The following is an 18,019-nucleotide window of genomic DNA, read 5'->3' as shown; positions in this document are numbered from 1 at the left end:
ACCCTGATATTTTCTGCTCTGTTCTGTATCTTTAAAAAAAAAAAAAGAAAAGAAAACAAGGGTTGCAACTAATGTATCATGACCCACAATTTGGAAAACACTGTCATGGAATATGCTGGAAGTCAGGAGCCTTGTTCTTTGCAGTTGGGCAAGTCACTTGGGTTATCCGTGAGGTTTATCCCAGCTCCAGCATTCAGTGCTGACTCTAAAGGATGAGGAAGTCAGGAGGCTGGGGGAACAGGCGCATAAGCATATGGAAGCTTGAAGATTTACTGCATTTAATGCATTTTTAGTTTTTCTTGGCCTATGTGAGGAAGTAGAAATCTAATGAATGCTTAGCTATTTGGGCAATTACTATTGGAGAAAGGTTTGATTTCAGTCACACATTCATCATCGAGACTGTAGAGATTTCTAAGGGTGACTTTCCAATAAAAGATTCCATATCTAAAGTCCTTGGAGCCCAGATGTGTTTCTCATGCAGGAGTTTTGGGAATCTGAAACGAAATGCAGTACACACACTGTATATTATATGTCATCCCCAGCAGAGTCTCAGGCAGCAGCCAGGGATCAAACACACGGATTTTTCTTCAGCAAATACATGACTATTCACACACCATGGGATAAAGGCCATAGACACCCTCTCATCAGCTTAGGTCACTAATGAGATAGGAACACATTTTCAGTTTTCAGAACCTTCAGGATTCCAGATAGCAGGAAATAACGTTTCGTTATCCAGGTATCATGCCTTTCCTTTTCAAAATCCAACGATATCATTTATCCCATGAGGGTCCCAATACTTAGCTCAGTGCCCAGCACATAGAAGGCACCCAGAAAATACTTGAATAATGAGGCCAACTATAGCTTACAGAAAACTCCTGTTGCGATCAAACTGCTTTTGAGAAAAGAACCTTCTAGTTCCTTTCTGAGGCCCTCTAGTTTGTCCCATTTCTTAGAAGTGAATGGAAACCTTACTGTTTCCACTTGGCCCCCTCATAAAGAGGAGAGAGTAGTGAGGCTTGTGGATTTTTAAACATTTTTTTTCCATCTTCCTTCAGGCTTTGCATCTGAGGAAATAAGTGGCAGACCCACTAGTTTTAGAAAAAGTTGTTTGAATCAATAAAACCTTTATTACTATTTGTTCTAGGTCCAGAAAAGTAGCCAAATTCAAAATGTCTCTTTCTTTGTTTCCTTGTACTAGGAATACCAACTAGATGTGGTAACCAACTCCATGAATATTCTGATTTTTGGGGGTGAGGCCCAGAATGTTTAGTTTGTCAGGAGTTGGGGTTCCACAGGCTTGACTCTGTAACGAGCTGAGTTCCAATTCTAGCTTCGCAATCCCTTGGCACATTATGCAGACACTTTCATTTAAGCCTCACTTCCTCATTTATAAAATGCAGATGATAGCACAGTAACATCACTGCATTGTCCTGAGGATTAAAGGAGATTATACAGGTAAAGCATGTGTTACAAAACCTTGCTTTTTGTCATCAATAGCACTACTAATAGTGATCACATGAACCCTCGTCCTCAGTGTGGTGACTCAGTGGACACACAGCCCAGGGGCAAGTATAACCTTTCTCCCCCCCCAGACGGTCCCATTCTTTGATACAGACCATATGAGTCTGGATGGGTTAAGTTATGCTTCAGTAACAAACCCTCAAATCTCAGTACTTTGACACACCAATAATTTTTTTCTGGATCACACAAAGTTCTCTGTGGACCCAAATGGCTCTCCAGGCAGTTGTCTGCTGTGCCTGTGCCTCCAAGCTCTGTTATCCTGTGGCTTCCCCATAGCAACCTGCACTTCCGCCGTTGTTACTGCAGGGAAGGAGAAAGCGCGGCAATTCTCACCTCCCCTCTCAAGTGCCTTCCTTCTGAAGCAACTCACATCCCTTCCAATCCCATTTTATTGGGCAAAGCAGGGTCCATGTTTCTGCTTTACCCCAAAGCAATGGGGATGGACCGTCCTGCCACATGCCTGGAAGGAAAGGAGAACTAGAAATATTAGCGAGAGCCATGAATATTGACCCAATAGACGTTTGGCCTTTTCTCACTGTATTATAAATTGCTGCTACAAACGCAGCTTTCAGTCCCAGCACCCCACCAAGTGACTGTCCAGAGATTCTGGAAATACTCTGGCCACAGACAGTCTTTGGAAATCATTGAGCCAGCTCTGTCTTAGACAAGGCAGAGAAAGCAAGTTCTGGGTGCTCAAAGTGAGTTGTACCTTCTGGACTGGAGCCCTTACCCCGTGCTTTCTCCTGCACTCTTTACATCCAGTGATATTCGACAGTGGTGTTGAAATTGTGGGTTCCTCAAGGTGGTGAGTGCCCTGGGAACCCCCTCATCTTCCAGGTGTGGAAACGAGTCCTGGGGAGTGTGCATTCTTTTGGTCCTTGTGTTTTATGGCTTTCCCAAGGTACCTGCAGTTCATGATGAGCCCATTGCTGGATCTGCTATCTATAGTTACTGATCCTCCTCTGGGAGCCTAAACAGCCAGAGCACAGTGACTTAGCTTGTCTGGTTTTCCATTCTAATTTGGATTCCTTCTAATGCCCCAGCCTTATATTTGCTGGTTATTCAAAGCTGCCCACTAAGAAGGATCTTCATAACCTTTTTCTTTCTAGTTTTTTGTTGTTTGTTTCCAATCACAGGGATAAGAAATGGGACATTTTAACAGCTGTCATTACAGGGAATACACTTTTACTTTTTTAGAATGAGGCCAAGAAATTTCATCTCATTCTCCAACACTCCCTTCTCCCCACTTCCTAGAGTTTTCTATTGTTGTTTTGATGAGACATGCATATACAGTCATGCGTCACTTAATGATGGGGATGCTTTCTGAGAAGTGTGCCGCTAGGCAATTTGGTCATTGTGTGAACATCATAGAGTGTACTTACACAAACCTGGATGGCATGGCGTACTGCACACCTAGCCTATGTGATACAGCCTATTGCTCCTAGGCTACAAATGTATGCAGCATGTTACTGTACTGAATACAAGGCAATTGTAACACAATGATATGTATTTGTGTATCTAAACGTATCTAAACATAGAAAAGGTACCACCACCTTTCTGTGGTAGGACCACTATCATATATGCGGTCTGCCATTGACTAAAGTGTTGTTATGTACTACATGATTGTATAAGATTTTTGGCTAGAGGCAGTAAAATGTAGTCCATGTTTGTACTTGTTTAGAATCCCAAAAGCTACAAAAGATGGCACAGACACTCACCGGAATGGCTCTGAGACTGTTCCTTGCCTCTGAACTCGTGGGCTATCTGTGGCCTCTCAGTCCCTCCAGACCATTTTAGTTGGTTCTAACATTTGAGACTGTGCAGCTTGAGGCTTCCAGAGCCTGAGTTTTTAAAGTATGGGCTGGATAAGAATCATCTGGACCATGGGCTAAGAATGCAGATTCCTGAGCCAGGCACCAGAGATTCTGATTTAGTGGGCCTGGGCTGGAGCCCAGGAGTCTGCATTTTAACAAGCATCCCAGGTGATAGCAGTGTTTTCTTTTTCATTCTTTTTTTTTTTTTGAGATGGAGTCTCATGCTGTCACCCAGGCTACAGTGCAGTGGCATGATCTTGGCTCACGGCAACTTCTGCCTCCCGAGTTCAAGCAATTATCCTGCCTCAGCCTCCCAAGTAGCTGGGATTACAGGCGCCTGCCACCATGCCTAGCTAAGTTTTTGTTTTGTTTTGTTTTGTTTTTTTTGAGACAGAGTTTCGCTCTTTTTGCCCAGCTGGTGTACAGTGGTGCGGTCTCGGCTCACTGCAACCTCTGCCTCCCGGGTTCAAGTGATTCTCCTGCCTCAGCCTCCTCAGTAGCTGGGACTACAGGCACATGCCACCATGCCTGGCTAATTTTGTATTTTTAGTAGAGAGGGGGTTTTGCCATCTTGTCCAGGCTGGTCTTGAACTCCTGAGACCTGAGGTGTTCTGCCTACCTCGGCCTCCCAAAGTGCTGGGATTACAGGCATGAGCCACCGTGCCTGGCAGAGAGCAGTGTTTTCTAGGGTTCCTTATAGATGCCAAAGACTGTTGTGTCAGGGTATGGCTGAACTACAGGGAAAGTGTCTCACCTTCAGCCAGAGCTCTGCTTCGAGCTACTTTACAAATGAGGCTTCAGCCTAAGGTTTGTCCTGCTGATAAAAATAAATAACATAGAGTAAAATTATAGGGACTTACAGAGCTTCTGCTCTTCAAATCCCGGGCCAGTGGGTCTCAGCAGAGGCCTCTGTGCCTGTTTTCTACCAGGTACCTCAGACCCAGAAGCAAGGGAGGCGTTTTACTGCCCTTCACAGCTTTCATGGCCCTATTTGGACCGTGCCTTGTGAGTGAAATGGCTTTTCTCTTGGACCCTAACAGAGAGCTGTTCAAGGTCAAGGAACTTGAATTTCCACTTTGACAGTCAGCAGTGGCCCTTACCTGTTACCCTTCAATAGGCGGGATGTTCCCGCGCAGCTTACCTACTGCAGCTTCCGATGTCTTCATGCATGAGGATTTTTGTCCCCTAAGTCGGAAGGCACGAGTGTCTTTGGGGCCTCAGGTTTGAATCTGATAAATTGAAGGGATAAAGGTGACTGTCTTTGGGTCACCGATACTCACAGTGCTGACAACCAAGGGTGCTGATTACAGGAAAAGAACTAGAGGAACAAGGGCAGATGTGTTAAATTGTGTGTAAATGGTATTTTTCCTGTGAAATCTCAATACATCCCTGAGGACACTGCAGTTTGGGTTTCTGAGCCACTCTCCTCTGATATTTACTCACTGGGGATTTTACTCTTGAGAAATCACTGTGGCAACAGAACCATTTTGCCTCCATGAAGACGATGTCAACGTCTCAAAATCCAGGACATTTTAAGGCAGGATTCCAACCTCATTACTGCCAGGAATAAAATTCATCCAAGGTGGAAGTGTCCTTTTTTAGAACTCAAATCCATCTCAGAATGCCTTTTCTTTCCCCTTTGTTTTTGAAGCTAAGCAATTACTTTCTTTTTTTTTTTTCAGGAAAAAAAAATTGTGCAAATGCACAAAACTCTCTTTTTCTCCCTTTCATTTATTTGAAATTGAACTTAACAAAGTCAGTTCCTAGCAAGCACTATATATGAGTAATGCTTTTTGTCCATAAAAGAGCATTGACTCCAGTGGAATGGGAGTGCTGATTCTCGCTCTGCTTTGTGTGAGCGTCCATAATGACAAAGTACTCATGTCAGAGTGTATAATGAAACTATAAATTGTTTTCATGAATGCTCTGAATTTGGTCTTTTATGGGGCAAATTCAAAAGGTATTTAGTGCCACATTTCACATATGTGAATAATACCAGACGGTGCAATATATCCAATAAAAAGTGAAGAGTCCTATTCTGGCCCACGCTGGCCAGTATGGTGGGTCAGACTTAGGTGAGGGTGGTTCGCGGTGCAGGAGAGTGAGCAGAAGGAAGGATGAAGAAATCTCATCACTCTGAGAGGCAAGAGTTCCAACCAGGTGTACTCAACTTGTTTGGGAGAATTCAAAATGTGGCTAAAATACTTAGCTCCTAAGATTGGTCTCTGGATGGGGAGTGCCTGCATTTGAATCGTAGGAAAAGTTAAACACATCAGGGCCATGTTGGTGGATTAATTTGCAAGTGAGAAAATCGCTGCTGGGTTTGGTGGGCAGCTGCAATCTATTGTGGTGATTTATGGTTCAATTATTTTTAATAACTTTTTGGGTATTTTTTTTTTACAATAAAAACTATATGGGCCAGGCGTGGTGGCTTACACCTGTAATCCCACTACTTTGTAAGGCCAAGGTGGGCAGATCACCTGAGGTCAGGAATTCAAGACCAGCCTGGCCAACAAGAGCCTGACCATCTCTACTAAAAACACAAAAATTAGCCGGGCATGGTGGTACGCGTCTGTATTCCCAGCTACTTGGGAAGCTGAGGTGAAAGAATTGCTTGAACCTGGGAGGTGGAGGTTGCAGTAAGCCGAGATCACATCACTGCACCCCAGCCTGGATGACAGAGCAAGGCTCCGTCTCAAAAAACAAACAAACAAACAAACAGACAAAAAACCATATAGGTTTACTCTGGAAACTTAGAAAACACAGAAAAGCATCAAGAAAAAATTTTAAACCTGGGTAAATAATTTTACTACCAAGAGATTATCGTTAGTAACATTTTAATAAGATTTTTATTAAATATCTTAATAAAATTTTACATAATCTTATCGGGATATATAAATCCTTTTTAAACAAAATTGGAGTCTAGCTGTCTACCTGTTTACCCATTTATGCAACTTTTTGAAACCTTCTGCTTTTTAACTTATTTGTCCAAGGTTTAGGTTCTGTCATGAGGGCACTGCATGTTAGCCCTGTAGAAGCCTAAAGTACATGTCATTTGCTGAAAAACGTCTCTCAGCACATGAGCTCTAAAAATGAAAATGGCAAAAATTCCCCACAGGGTGTGTGAGGTACGGTGTGTGTTAAATGGAGGCCCGTGGATGTTTTTGACCCATTGCCTGGATTTGTTTGCTTTGCAGTACCTGGTGTGTAAGAGGAAGCTGGAGAGTAAGAAGGAAGCCCTGCTGATCCTCTCCAAGGAGCTGGACACCTGTCAACAGGAAAGGGACCAGTACAAACTCATGGCCAATCAGCTCCGGGAGCGCCACCAGTCACTGAAGAAGAAGTACCGAGAGCTGATTGTAAGTGTTAGGCTGCCCTGTTCGGCGACTTTCCTGTTCCCTGAATTAAGATATAAAGAGATTTTCACATGCTGTTTCTTTAGAAATGGTTAAATGCAAACAGTTCAAAGTGGAAAAATTTAGAAGTAAAAGTCACCACCTCTATTTCCTCAACAACCCAGTCCCACTCACAAGTTAATCTGTGTGTGTGTGTGTGTGTGTGTGTGTGTGTGTAAGTGTGTATGTATATGCTTCTTGCTCTGGCATCTGTGAACATATTCATGTGTGTTTGCAGTAGGCTCCCGGCTTATCCAAGGGAGACATGTTTCAAGACCCCCAGTGGATGCCTGAAACCACAAATAGTAGGAAACCCTACATATACTGTTGTTTTTTTAATCTGATAGCCAAACCAGCTCCTAAGTGACTAGTGAGTGGGCCACATAGGCATCCTGGATACCCTGGATGAAGGGGTGATTCACATCCCAGGCGGGATGGAGGGGAATGGTGCAAGATTTCATCACACGACTCAGAACAGCATGCAATTCAAAATTTATAAATTATTTATTGAAATTTTCTATTTAACATGTTTGGACCATGGTTGACCTCAGGTACCTGAAACTGAGGACAAGTGGGGACTACTGTATGTGTGGCTGTTTACTTGTTAATTTAATTATATAGAGTTCTTTAAAAAGAGGATTCATAAGTCTACAGTAATACAGAGGCCACTAGCTACAGGTGGCTACTTAGTTTTAAATTAATTAGAATTAAGTAAAATAAGAGACTCCATTCCTCAGTCTCAATGTCACATTTCATGGGCTCGTGTGACTGATGGCTACTGTATTGGACAGTGTATATATAGAGAGCATTGCCATCCTTGCAGAGAGTTATATTAGGCCAAATGCAGTGACACACCTGTAGTCCCAACTACTTTGAGAGGCTGAGATGAGAGGATTGCTTGAGCCCAGGAGTTTGAGACCAAGCTGAGCAACATAGAGAGAACCCTTCTCAAGAAAAAAAAAAAATCATGCAGAAATAAAATAAATTCCAAATTTATTTTTAAAAATAATAAAACATGCTGTTTTCCCTCAGCACTTTATTTTGGACATCTTTCTAGGCCTACAGATGTAACTCATCCAGATTTGAATCATCCAGATTTCTAGGCATACAGATTTAACTCAGTCTTTTTTTTTTTGAGATGGATTCTTGCTCTGTGGCCCAGGCTGGAGTGCAGTGGCGGGATCTTGGCTCACTGCAAGCTCCGCCTCCCAGGTTCATACCGTTCTCCTGCCTCAGCCTCCCGAGTAGCTGGGACTACAGGCACCTGCCACCACGCTCGGCTAATTTTTTGTGTTTTTAGTAGAGACGGGGTTTCACCTTAGTAGAGACGGGGTTTCACCTTAGTAGAGACGGGGTTTCACCTTGTTAGCCAGGATGGTCTCGATCTCCTGACCTCGTGATCCGCCCGCCTCGCCCTCCCAAGGTGCTGGGATTACAGGCATGAGCCACCACGCCTGGCCTTTAACTCAGTCTTTTAAACAGTTGCATGGTAATACACAGTATGGACATATCCATAATTTTTGTAACCTTTCTTGTATCCTGGCTTTTTTATTTTCTCTAGGTTTTTATATGGCAAAACTTTTAAGATGCAGATGATACTGAAATGGAGAATGCCAACTGCGTAATACTAGTTTTCATTCTTGCTGCTTTTGAGGCAATCTCTTTTTTAAGTGGGACACTATTACTGACATTTAACTATCTGTGCTGGCATTATTAAACTGCCCTGGAGTAGAAATAGAATAGAATAGATTCCTCAGGTTAAAATCGTGTTGACTTATATGTGGACAGCATCAGATATTAGAGTGCTCATTTAATGAGCATTCGCTTATTCACCTGAGATATTTGTATTCCCTGATGTGGCACAAAAGGGAGAGGAATCGAATCCTTTTTTTTTTTTTTTTTGTGAGACAGAGTCTCACTCTGTTGCCCAGGCTGGAGTTCAGTGGTGCAATCTCTGCTCACTGCAACCTCTACCTCCTGGGTTCAAGCAATTCTCCTGCCTCAGCCTCCCTAATAGCTGGGATTACAGGCACCCGCCGCCACATCTGGCTAATTTTTGTATTTTTTTAGTAGAGACATGTTTCAGCATGTTGGCCCAGCTGGTCTCGAACTCCTGACCTCAAGTGACCTGCCCACCTTGGCCTCCCAAAGTGCTGAGATTACAGGCGTGAGCCACCATGCTTGGCTTGCATCCTTTTAAGGCCAAAAAAAAAAAAAATCTAATAGGACTAGAAGTTCTCAATGTCCTCTTAACTTTGAGCAAATACTGTCCCTCCCAACATTGATTGTTCTGCCCATAGAGAAAACTCTCTCTTTCTCTTTCTCTCTTTCTCTCTCTTTTCCTCTCTCTCTGTATGTGTATGTGTGTCCCCATCACTGTTCCTTTGGTTCTAACTATTTAAAAGAGGAACTCAAACCAAATGAAATGCTATTTCAGTTTAGGCTGTGATCAAAAAGAATTTTGACAAGTCCAGTTTTTGTGTTCAAACAATTTTAGGAAATATATAGATTTGGTCCTAATGGGAACTGATTCCCTAGAGGTTTTTCCAAAATAACTCTGGTTCAGTTTGTAGTTATTTTTTTAAAGTATATTTGAGCTTGCTTCAGCACATTACTGGCTGCAGGGTGGGGAGGGTGGGGGGAGTCTACATTTAGGTTCATAATTTAGTTCAACTTCTTGTTTCTAAGTACATCTATTTTTTTAAAAGAGTAAAATGTAGCATTTGTTTGTTTGTAGGATGGAGATCCATCACTTCCTCCTGAAAAAAGGAAACAGGTAAGACTTATTTCTGATCTCAGATTTTTTTATTGATACCTTGCAGCAATTGGGAGGATCAGGGAATCTCAAAATGTAGAGAACTTCCTTTAATTTGCTGGAATTCTTTCTGTTATTGGGAGGAGTGGGTAGAGATTCCAACTGCAAAGAGAAATTGGGAGTGGAGTGAAGGAAACCCAGTGAAGTCTGGTTGGTGGAGGTACACCAGTTGACTGCATTCCCTTTCTTGCTGGGAATCCTGATGGGAGATAGAGTTGAGGGCACATGGTTACAGGACTTGAGCTACCTACTGTTCAGTGGGCACGTGCTGTGGGCATATAACATTTGGTGGGTGCATACTGTTCTGTGGGTACATACTGTTCAGTGGATACATACTGTTTAGTGGGTACATAACATTTGGTGGGTGCATACCATTCTGTGGGTGCATTCCCTTCTGTGGGTACATACCATTCTGTGGATGCATACCGTTCAGTGGGTGCATACCATTCTGCGGGTGCATACCATTCAGTGGGTCATACTGTTCTGTGGGTGCATACTGTTCAGTGGATACATACTGTTTAGTGGGTGCATACCATTCAATGGACACATACCACTTGGTAGGTGCATATCATTCTGTGGCTGTATACTCTTCTATAGGTGCATACCATTTGGTGAATGCATACTGTTTTGTGGGTGCATACAATTCTGTGGGTGCAAACCGTTCTGTGGGTGCCTGCTGTTCTGTGGGTGCATACCATTTGGTGGGTGCATGCTGTTTTGTGGGTACATACCATTTGGTGGGTGCATACTGTTCAGTGGGTTCATACCATTCTGCGGGTGCATACCATTCAGTGGGTCATACTGTTCTGTGGGTGCATACTGTTCAGTACGTACATACCATTCTGCAGGTGCATACCATTCAGTGGGTGCATGTCGTTCTATAGGTGCATGCTCTTCTGTGGGTGCATACCATTTGGTGGGTGCATACCGTTCTGTGGATGCATAATATTCGGGGGGTGATAGATACCATTTGGTGGGTAAATGCCATTCTGTGGGTACATAATGTTTAGTGGGTGTATACCATTTGGTAGGTACATAATACTTGGTGGCTGCATGCCATTCTGTGGGTGCATACTGTTTTGTTTAGGTTCTGCCACTTCACACTCTTAAAAGCCATCTTCCATTAAAATTCACATGCCTTTACTTTCTTTTCTCCTGCACGGTGGCCAACACTGTTTATTGACCAAACCAATGGTTTTACATACACATTTTTATCATCAAATCCTTATATATATGTGGATCTGCTTCTTAACTCTCTGTTCTGTTCCTTTGAGCTCCCTGAAAAGTCCTGTGGTTCTACCACGTTATTCTTATTGTTTTGCTTTATAATACTTCTAATATCTTTTTGGGCTAACCTTCTTCACTTTGCTCTTCCTTTTCAAAGGTTTCTTATACGTTACTTTTCTCAGATAAAACCTAGAAACATTTTATCAAGTTCTCCTCTGATCCTTCCCACACAAATCCTATTGGTACTTTTATAGGGGTTTTGTTAAATTTATAGATTAACTTGGTGTCTCTCTCTCTCATAGATAGATATGTTCTGTGTCTTTATAATAAAAACATTTACATTGACTAAGGAGAATCTGATGAATTCCAGTAAGTCTGTTAAGCTGCATTCTTACAGCTCTAAAAATACAAGTTCAATGACCTAAACATTGGCTTTGTAGCATTTAAAATGGCATTAAGTTTCTGTCCCTTTAGGATTGAGAGTGTGGTGGTGGGAGCTTGGGCTCTGCAGCCTTTCTTTCTGCCTGGGTTGGAACCACTGAGTCACTCTCTCTTATACATGTATTTATGAGAGAGAGAGAGAATGAGAGAGCAAGCTATTTTCATATATAACTTTGTTAGAACTTTCCTTAACTTTATAGTTGTTCTGTACTGACATGCCCTAAATGACGGCTTTTTATGGACTTGAAGGGAGTCCAGATGATGGTGATGTTAATGCTGTGTATTTCCCATTATAGGGAAGCCTCTGTGCCTGAGCAGGACTTTGAAATGGGTGGATGCAGATAGCAACCCAGGAGTGATTTGCTCTCTTCCCAGCTGTCATGGCTAACCCAGCATCCTGCTTCTGCTCATTGATGGTGTACCAGCACCACATGTAAATTCCTTGATTCCATGGGGTCATTGCCTTGAGACTTTTTTATGCTGGTGAACAGTTTGCCCAACACACACACATTTATCCTCAGAGACCAACTCAGTCCTACGGCTACCCATTCATTCATTCAGCATGCTTACTTATACGCTCCCTTCCTATCTTACAGGATTATTTTATAATGCTCCAGGCTTGATCTAAAGTCACATTTTTCTGTGATGCTCATTGACTTTTTTTCTAAACAAAATGTAGAAATTTATCTTTTGTTTTTTTTTTTGAGGGAGTCTCGCTCCGTCGCTCAGGCTGGAGTGCGGTGGCGCTATCTCAGCTCACTGCAAGCTCTGCCTCCTGGGTTCACGCCATTCTCCTGCCTCAGTCCCCCCGAGTTGCTGGGACTACAGGTGCCTGCCACCATGCCCGGCTAATTTTTTGTATTTTTAGTAGAGATGGGGTTTCACTGTATTAGCCAGGATGGGGAAATTTATCTTTAATGTTTAAAAGTTGGAGTTCTTAATCTTGAATTGCCAGGTGTTTTGGGTTTTGAGGTTTCGGAGGTTATAAGCAGCACCTTTGCTGCTATTTTAGAGTTTGTTAGTATTCATGAAGGAGTTTTATAGTTTTAGGGGAATTCACATTCCACAACTTTATAATAAAAAATTTACATCAACTGAAGAGAATCTGATGAATCCCAGTAAGTCTGTTAAGCTGCATTCTTACAGCTCTAAAAATATAAGTTCAACGTCCTAAACATTGGCTTTGTAGCTTTTCATATGGCATTAAGTTTCTGTCTCTTTAGGACTGAGTGTAGTGGTGGAAGCTTGGGCTCTGGAGCCTCCCTGCCTGGGTTGGAACCAGTGATTGCTGCACGAGATAGGATGCTTCGGGGTGCAAGTGACAAATTCTAAACTGCTTGAACAATAAATGAATTAATTACCTTACATAGCGAGAAGTTCAGAGGTAATGTGGGCTTTAAGTACTTGATGGTTTATGGCTTCATGAAGTTGTCATGTACTCATTCTCTCCACTGTGCCAAATTTAGCAAGTAGAAATACAGGGCACCCGGTACATTTGCATTTCAGATAGGAATGTAGAAAATTGTATTCTTTTTTAAGTACAAAAGTGTGTGCCATGTGATTTTGGGGATAGGCTTATATTAAATTATTATTCATTGTTAATCTAAAATTCAAATGTAACTGGACATTCTGTAGTTTACCTGACAACACTACCATTTTGCTGACTTAAGCACATCAGCTTCCTCTTACATTTAGTATCAGCTTCCTTCTGTGTCTGGTTTCCCTCAGGAGAAGCAGAAAATGCAGCCATGGAAAATAAGTCCTCCTCTCCAGTCTGGCTGGGCCAGTGTAGGACTTGCTCCCATTCCTGGTCTAATAGCGTGCACCAGGGTGCTGCTACACACTCATCGACTTTGATTCATCACTTGGGATGGAAGGGCTGTTAGGGGTTAGCAATGATGTCCACTAAACTAATTGTGAGGCTTTGGGAAGGCTCCTTTGAGTGTCTTGAGTCTCAACTTTCTCATCCATAAAATGGGGATAAATATGGTACCCACTGCATAGTGTGGCTGTCAGGATCAAATGAGACAGTGCAAGTAGAGGCCTCAGTACAGTGCCTGGCACGAGGTGAGCATCCATCAATGTGCAGTGCCTGGCACAAGGTGAGCATCCATCAATGTTTCTCACCTGCTGCTCCTCCTTGTCATCTCTTTTTTAAACAATTGCATGTTAGCAGGTTGATTCTGTCCAGCACAGCTCTTGGCTGTCAACAGGACACACTGCCCTTGTTGGGACCCTTTTGGTTGCAGTTGCTGCTCAAAGTAGCTTGCTCCAAAGACAGGTTCTGGCTCATAGATTATGGGAAGAGTTGGTTGAGCAGCCCTCATGGGAGACAGAAGTGCAGCTGGGCCCCAGGAATAGCCACAGCAGGGCCCAGGAGCCCAGGCCTCTCCTCAGCTCTCATCTCCTTTTCTGCGCCTGCTTCCTCCTCAGAAGCGGAAGCGTGACTACCAACTGCAGTTGGGATGGAGCCCCTACACCTTTGGCTGCTAGGAAAAGGCTGCTCCCAAGTTCTAGGCTCAGGCCAATGGCCTGTTTCAGGGTCAGATGGGCGTGGTCAGGCATGCTGCTGATGAAAGGCAGCTCCTCCCACCACCATGTAGAGGGGTGCCGGGTAGACAGTGTCACAGCCATCTGCCTTACACGCCTTCTTAAAACAGTCGCAGGAGGACAGATCATAGTAATCGCAGCCGGTGTCATTGAGTGCTCACTCTTACCAAGCACTGGCTGTTGTGCTGGACATTTTGCTGTAGATGACCTCATTTAACTCTCACATAGCCACGTGCGGTAGGTACTATTATGGTTATTGCCATCTGATAAGGGAGAAAATTAAAGCATATAGAGCTCAAGGAAACTACCCAAAGAAATAACATAACTAGCTGGTGATGGAGCCAGAGCTTTGAACCTCTGCAGTCCACTCAGAGTTCATGCTGGTAACTACCATGACTCAGGGAGCACCCATGGGTGTATCCATAAGTATTTGGACAGGAGGGGCACAGGGGTGAAAAAAGACAGACCCAGATCCCTGAGCTTGGAACTTGCATTGTAGCGAAAGTGACCGCCCCTTCATCTTATCCAGGACCATTTCCATTGACACCTCTTGTCTTGGGATCATTTCTATTAGTGCCCCCTTTCACTCCCCAAGGTATCTTGGTTTGGACCAATAATATAGTTATTGTACTAGGGATGCTACGAACAGACAACACATGAAACAATTAAAATATATAGGTTGTTAAATGGTAATCAGTGCTAAGTAGAGAAACATACAGTCCAAAATTAGGGAGGGAATTCTGACTTAGTAATGGGTAAACTAGTGGGGAAATAGCTCTAGGAGTTGGAAAAAAGAAGACTCTTGCCCCTAAACATATTTTACATTTCTATTTACCATTAGTTTATTTAAGCATGTGATTGGTTTTAGGGTAGGTGGTAAGGTGTCCTCTTCATAGTTCAGCATGGGGAGGAAAATGCAGCATTAAATTTTTAGGGGCTGGTTGTCATGAAACTTTCCCTTTAGCCAGAAGCAGAAAGCTTTGGTTTACATGGGCAAGTATGGAAAGGGAGAGGCACAATTAGTTTCTAAACTGTGTCACCGGCAGGAAGGGGATCGAGGCACACACCCTGAGTTGGAGTCTGCTGTGTTATGCTAAATATTTATACCAAAGGCAGAACAGCAGGGGAAGTGTTTACCTCTCCAGCTGCAAAGCAAACATACCTTGTATAAGCGGAAGGCACTGGAACAAGAACCAGCTGCTGAGTTAACAGGTGGAGTTAACAGATGTGACGGGGAGGTCACGAGATGTATGTATAGGAAAAGGAGAAGATGCCACAATGAGCATATTATTGCCCACTGGCCTTGAAGCTGTGACTTTCGTTTCTTGACCCAGAATGTTGAATTTCTGTGATCTGAGCTTACTGGGCTCTTCCCCTGTTTGTTTCTTGACTCAGAAGGAAAGATTGCAATGATCACTCCTTGTTGGATTTTCTCCTTGTTTCAGTTCCATTTCTCTGGACCAGTGGTTCTTATTCTCTTGTGAATCAGTGATACCTTTGAGGATCTGTTGAAAGCCACGGGCCTTTGCTGTAGAACATGCCCGCAAAAAAATTTGCATTCAATTTCATGGAGTCACAGACCTACAGCCATTCTATAGATCCTTGGTGTTCCATGGACCACAGTTAAGAGCCGCTGCTCTAAATGTATTGATGGTTCTTCTCAAATATAGATAGAAAACAATACCACATTCTTAGCCTTTGAAACACTTTGTATTTTTCAGAGACCATGCATATATGCATGCCTGCATGTAATCTCCCAGCATTCTTCTGAGGTCACACTGGGAGGTATGTCTTTCATAAAGGCACAGGGCAGCATCACAGTTAGCAATAAATAAAAAGAACTTAGATTCTGGCATTTAATTGCATGGATTCAAGTTTAACCTTTCCACTTGCTGACTGGGCAAACTGTGTCACCTTTCTAAGACTCAATTTCCTCCTGTTCATAATGGACATGATATTGAGATGTGTTTGTAAAGCTCTTATGAGGAATTGATGTGGTGGTGTTTGTGATGCTCATTGTCTGTTAGTTGGAGAGTGCTCAATGAATATTGGATATTTTTAATTTTTCCTGTGACTTATCCAAGGATACATAGCAGGTTAATGGAGGAGGCTTAGATTCCAGACCCCTCTAGCTTGTAGTTTGGTGCTGTAGTTCAGGCTTTTTGTTCTATATTCGATTCTTAGACTGTTTCAGCTGGGAAAAACTATAGTCAACATTCAGTCCAGCCCATTTTGGAAGTCTAAAGATTAAGTGTCTTGTTCAAACCTCTCTGCTTAGGAGTGGTAGAGAACCAGAAATTGAGCTAGGAATTTTTACCTGCTAAGCCAGTTTTCTTTCCTGTAGCAACCTATATATATATATGTGTGTGTGTGTGTGTGTGTGTGTGTGTGTGTGTATATATATGTATATATATGTGTATATATATGTATATGTGTATATATATGTATATATATATATATTTTTTTTTTTTGCTTTTTGGGTCTTCGCATTAAAGGACGGATGAGAACTTTTACATTTGTGGTTCTAGAAATATAGTTGTTGAGGCTTTCTTTTGGTACTCAGAATCCTTTTTAAAACAACCAATTTCCAATGGCAAATCATCCGTTAAAGAAGCTGTGAAGAAATTGAGACAACAGTGATTGCACTAATAGCTTCTCGTGGGATATTGAAATGAAAATTTCTTCTTGTGACTTCAGGCAGCAGTGTACACAGAGCGCCCCTTTGCACTGCAGTGAGAGATCACCAAAAGATCTCCAATGACCCTTTAAATATTTTTCTTTTGCTAAACAAGCAGTTCCTGCAAAGCAGACAAAGGGGCATTTAAATTATCTTGGGTTAATTTTCTTATAAGACGGGATTCTTCGGGGTCACAGAGGTACATTTTCCCGGTGAAAACTCCTTGAATAAACAGTCAAACACATCTTTAAGATCTTTGTCTTTTCCTGTTTTGATTTCAAGCAGACATACCACAAAAGGTATCTCTCTTGGTCCAGGAGGGAGCTGTTGCCTTCTCGCCTCTAAAAAGTGATGGCTTATTTAGACAGTGACATGCGCCAAGATGACAACCCTGGAAAAATCAGAGCATAGAGTGGCCCTTTGTGGGATGGGAAGGAGCCTTTCATTTCCGTAAAAAAGTCTCCTTGGTCAAGCTTATTTTAGTCTCCTGTGACTGCAAATCACAGTGACTTTGTATATACGTCCTGGTTTGTTGCTCAGAACCTAAAACTTCCTTCAAAGATCTCAAGTGCTTTGAGATGTTTCTTTTTATATCACTTTGAATGGTGTGATTTTTTCATTACACCAGGGAAACTAGGAAGAAATCCCAGGTCCTGTCCCTAGGAGCACTCCCAAATCGTAACAACAGCAACTTTATTGTGAGGACTAATGCACCTTGCCATAAGCCCTTTCAATCCTTGAAACCATTTTGTAAGGAAGGTGGAAGCATCCCCCGATTTATAGATGAGGAAATTTAAGCTCAATGAGTCTAAAGAACTTGGGAGCTATTAATGGAGCCACTAAGTGGCAGATGCAGAATCATAATGGCCAAGATGAAGCAAACATTTATTTAAATAGCAACCTCCCAAGCCTATTCAAAAGCATTTGCCTGTGGGGCCTGGAAATGCATTCATTCACAAGTGTGTGTTTTGAGATTACAAGGTGGCAGTAGGCTGCTAAGGTCTCCTTGCACAGCCAAAAAATGTGTATGAATAAGCTCTTGGGTGGTTGTTCTTTTTGTAACTAAGAAAGCTGTCGCTGTAGCAAAGGTCATCACTTTGGCAGTTGCTGTGAATAGGAGGCCCTTGCTAAGCAAAGCAAGTTTCACTCTATTAACACAGGAGTCACCATCAGACCAAAGCAGCAGAGTAGAAATTGCAATTAAATTTGCCGTCAATCACGCCTCTCAAGAACCCTTGATGTTTCATCAAACATTTTTTTAAATGTATTCTTGCTTAATCTAGTACTTTCCCATATCGAAGGTATGGATTTAAGGGTCCCAGAGTATCAAACTTTTTAATACCATGTAAAAATCTGGTCTCTTTTTCTCATTCTCTGTTTCCTTACTTTTCTTGAGAAAGTGCCTAGGTCAAGGGCTTGCATGTCTGTCTGCCTGTCTGTCTCTCTCGTTTTCTTCCAATTTTTGAATTCCAGTTCTGATTTATATGTCTTCAGATTGAGAGGTATGTTACCAGACTTTCTGGAATACATCATTTTTATATTATGGTGTAGAATAACTTTTCCATGGTGAGGTTACATA

The 18,019-nt window shown here is 42.4% G+C and overlaps 1 protein-coding gene across 4 annotated transcripts in view; it reads left to right on the top strand.

Annotated features, from left to right (window-relative positions):
• CCDC149 (coiled-coil domain containing 149) overlaps positions 1–18,019 on the top strand; it is a 104,989-nt gene that overhangs the window by 29,709 nt on the left and 57,261 nt on the right. For all 4 annotated transcript variants that reach the window (XM_024246356.3, XM_054553783.2, XM_063723341.1 and 1 more), the window contains 2 exons: positions 6,533–6,694; positions 9,468–9,506. In XM_024246356.3, coding sequence (XP_024102124.1) covers positions 6,533–6,694; positions 9,468–9,506 — 201 coding nt within the window. The remainder of the gene's footprint in view (positions 1–6,532; positions 6,695–9,467; positions 9,507–18,019) is intronic.

This window comes from Pongo abelii, chromosome 3, assembly GCF_028885655.2.
Source record: "Pongo abelii isolate AG06213 chromosome 3, NHGRI_mPonAbe1-v2.0_pri, whole genome shotgun sequence".
Taxonomy (NCBI): Eukaryota; Metazoa; Chordata; class Mammalia; order Primates; family Hominidae; genus Pongo; species Pongo abelii.
Note: the sequence above shows the minus strand (reverse complement) of the source record. Positions and strands in the feature narration are given on the sequence as shown.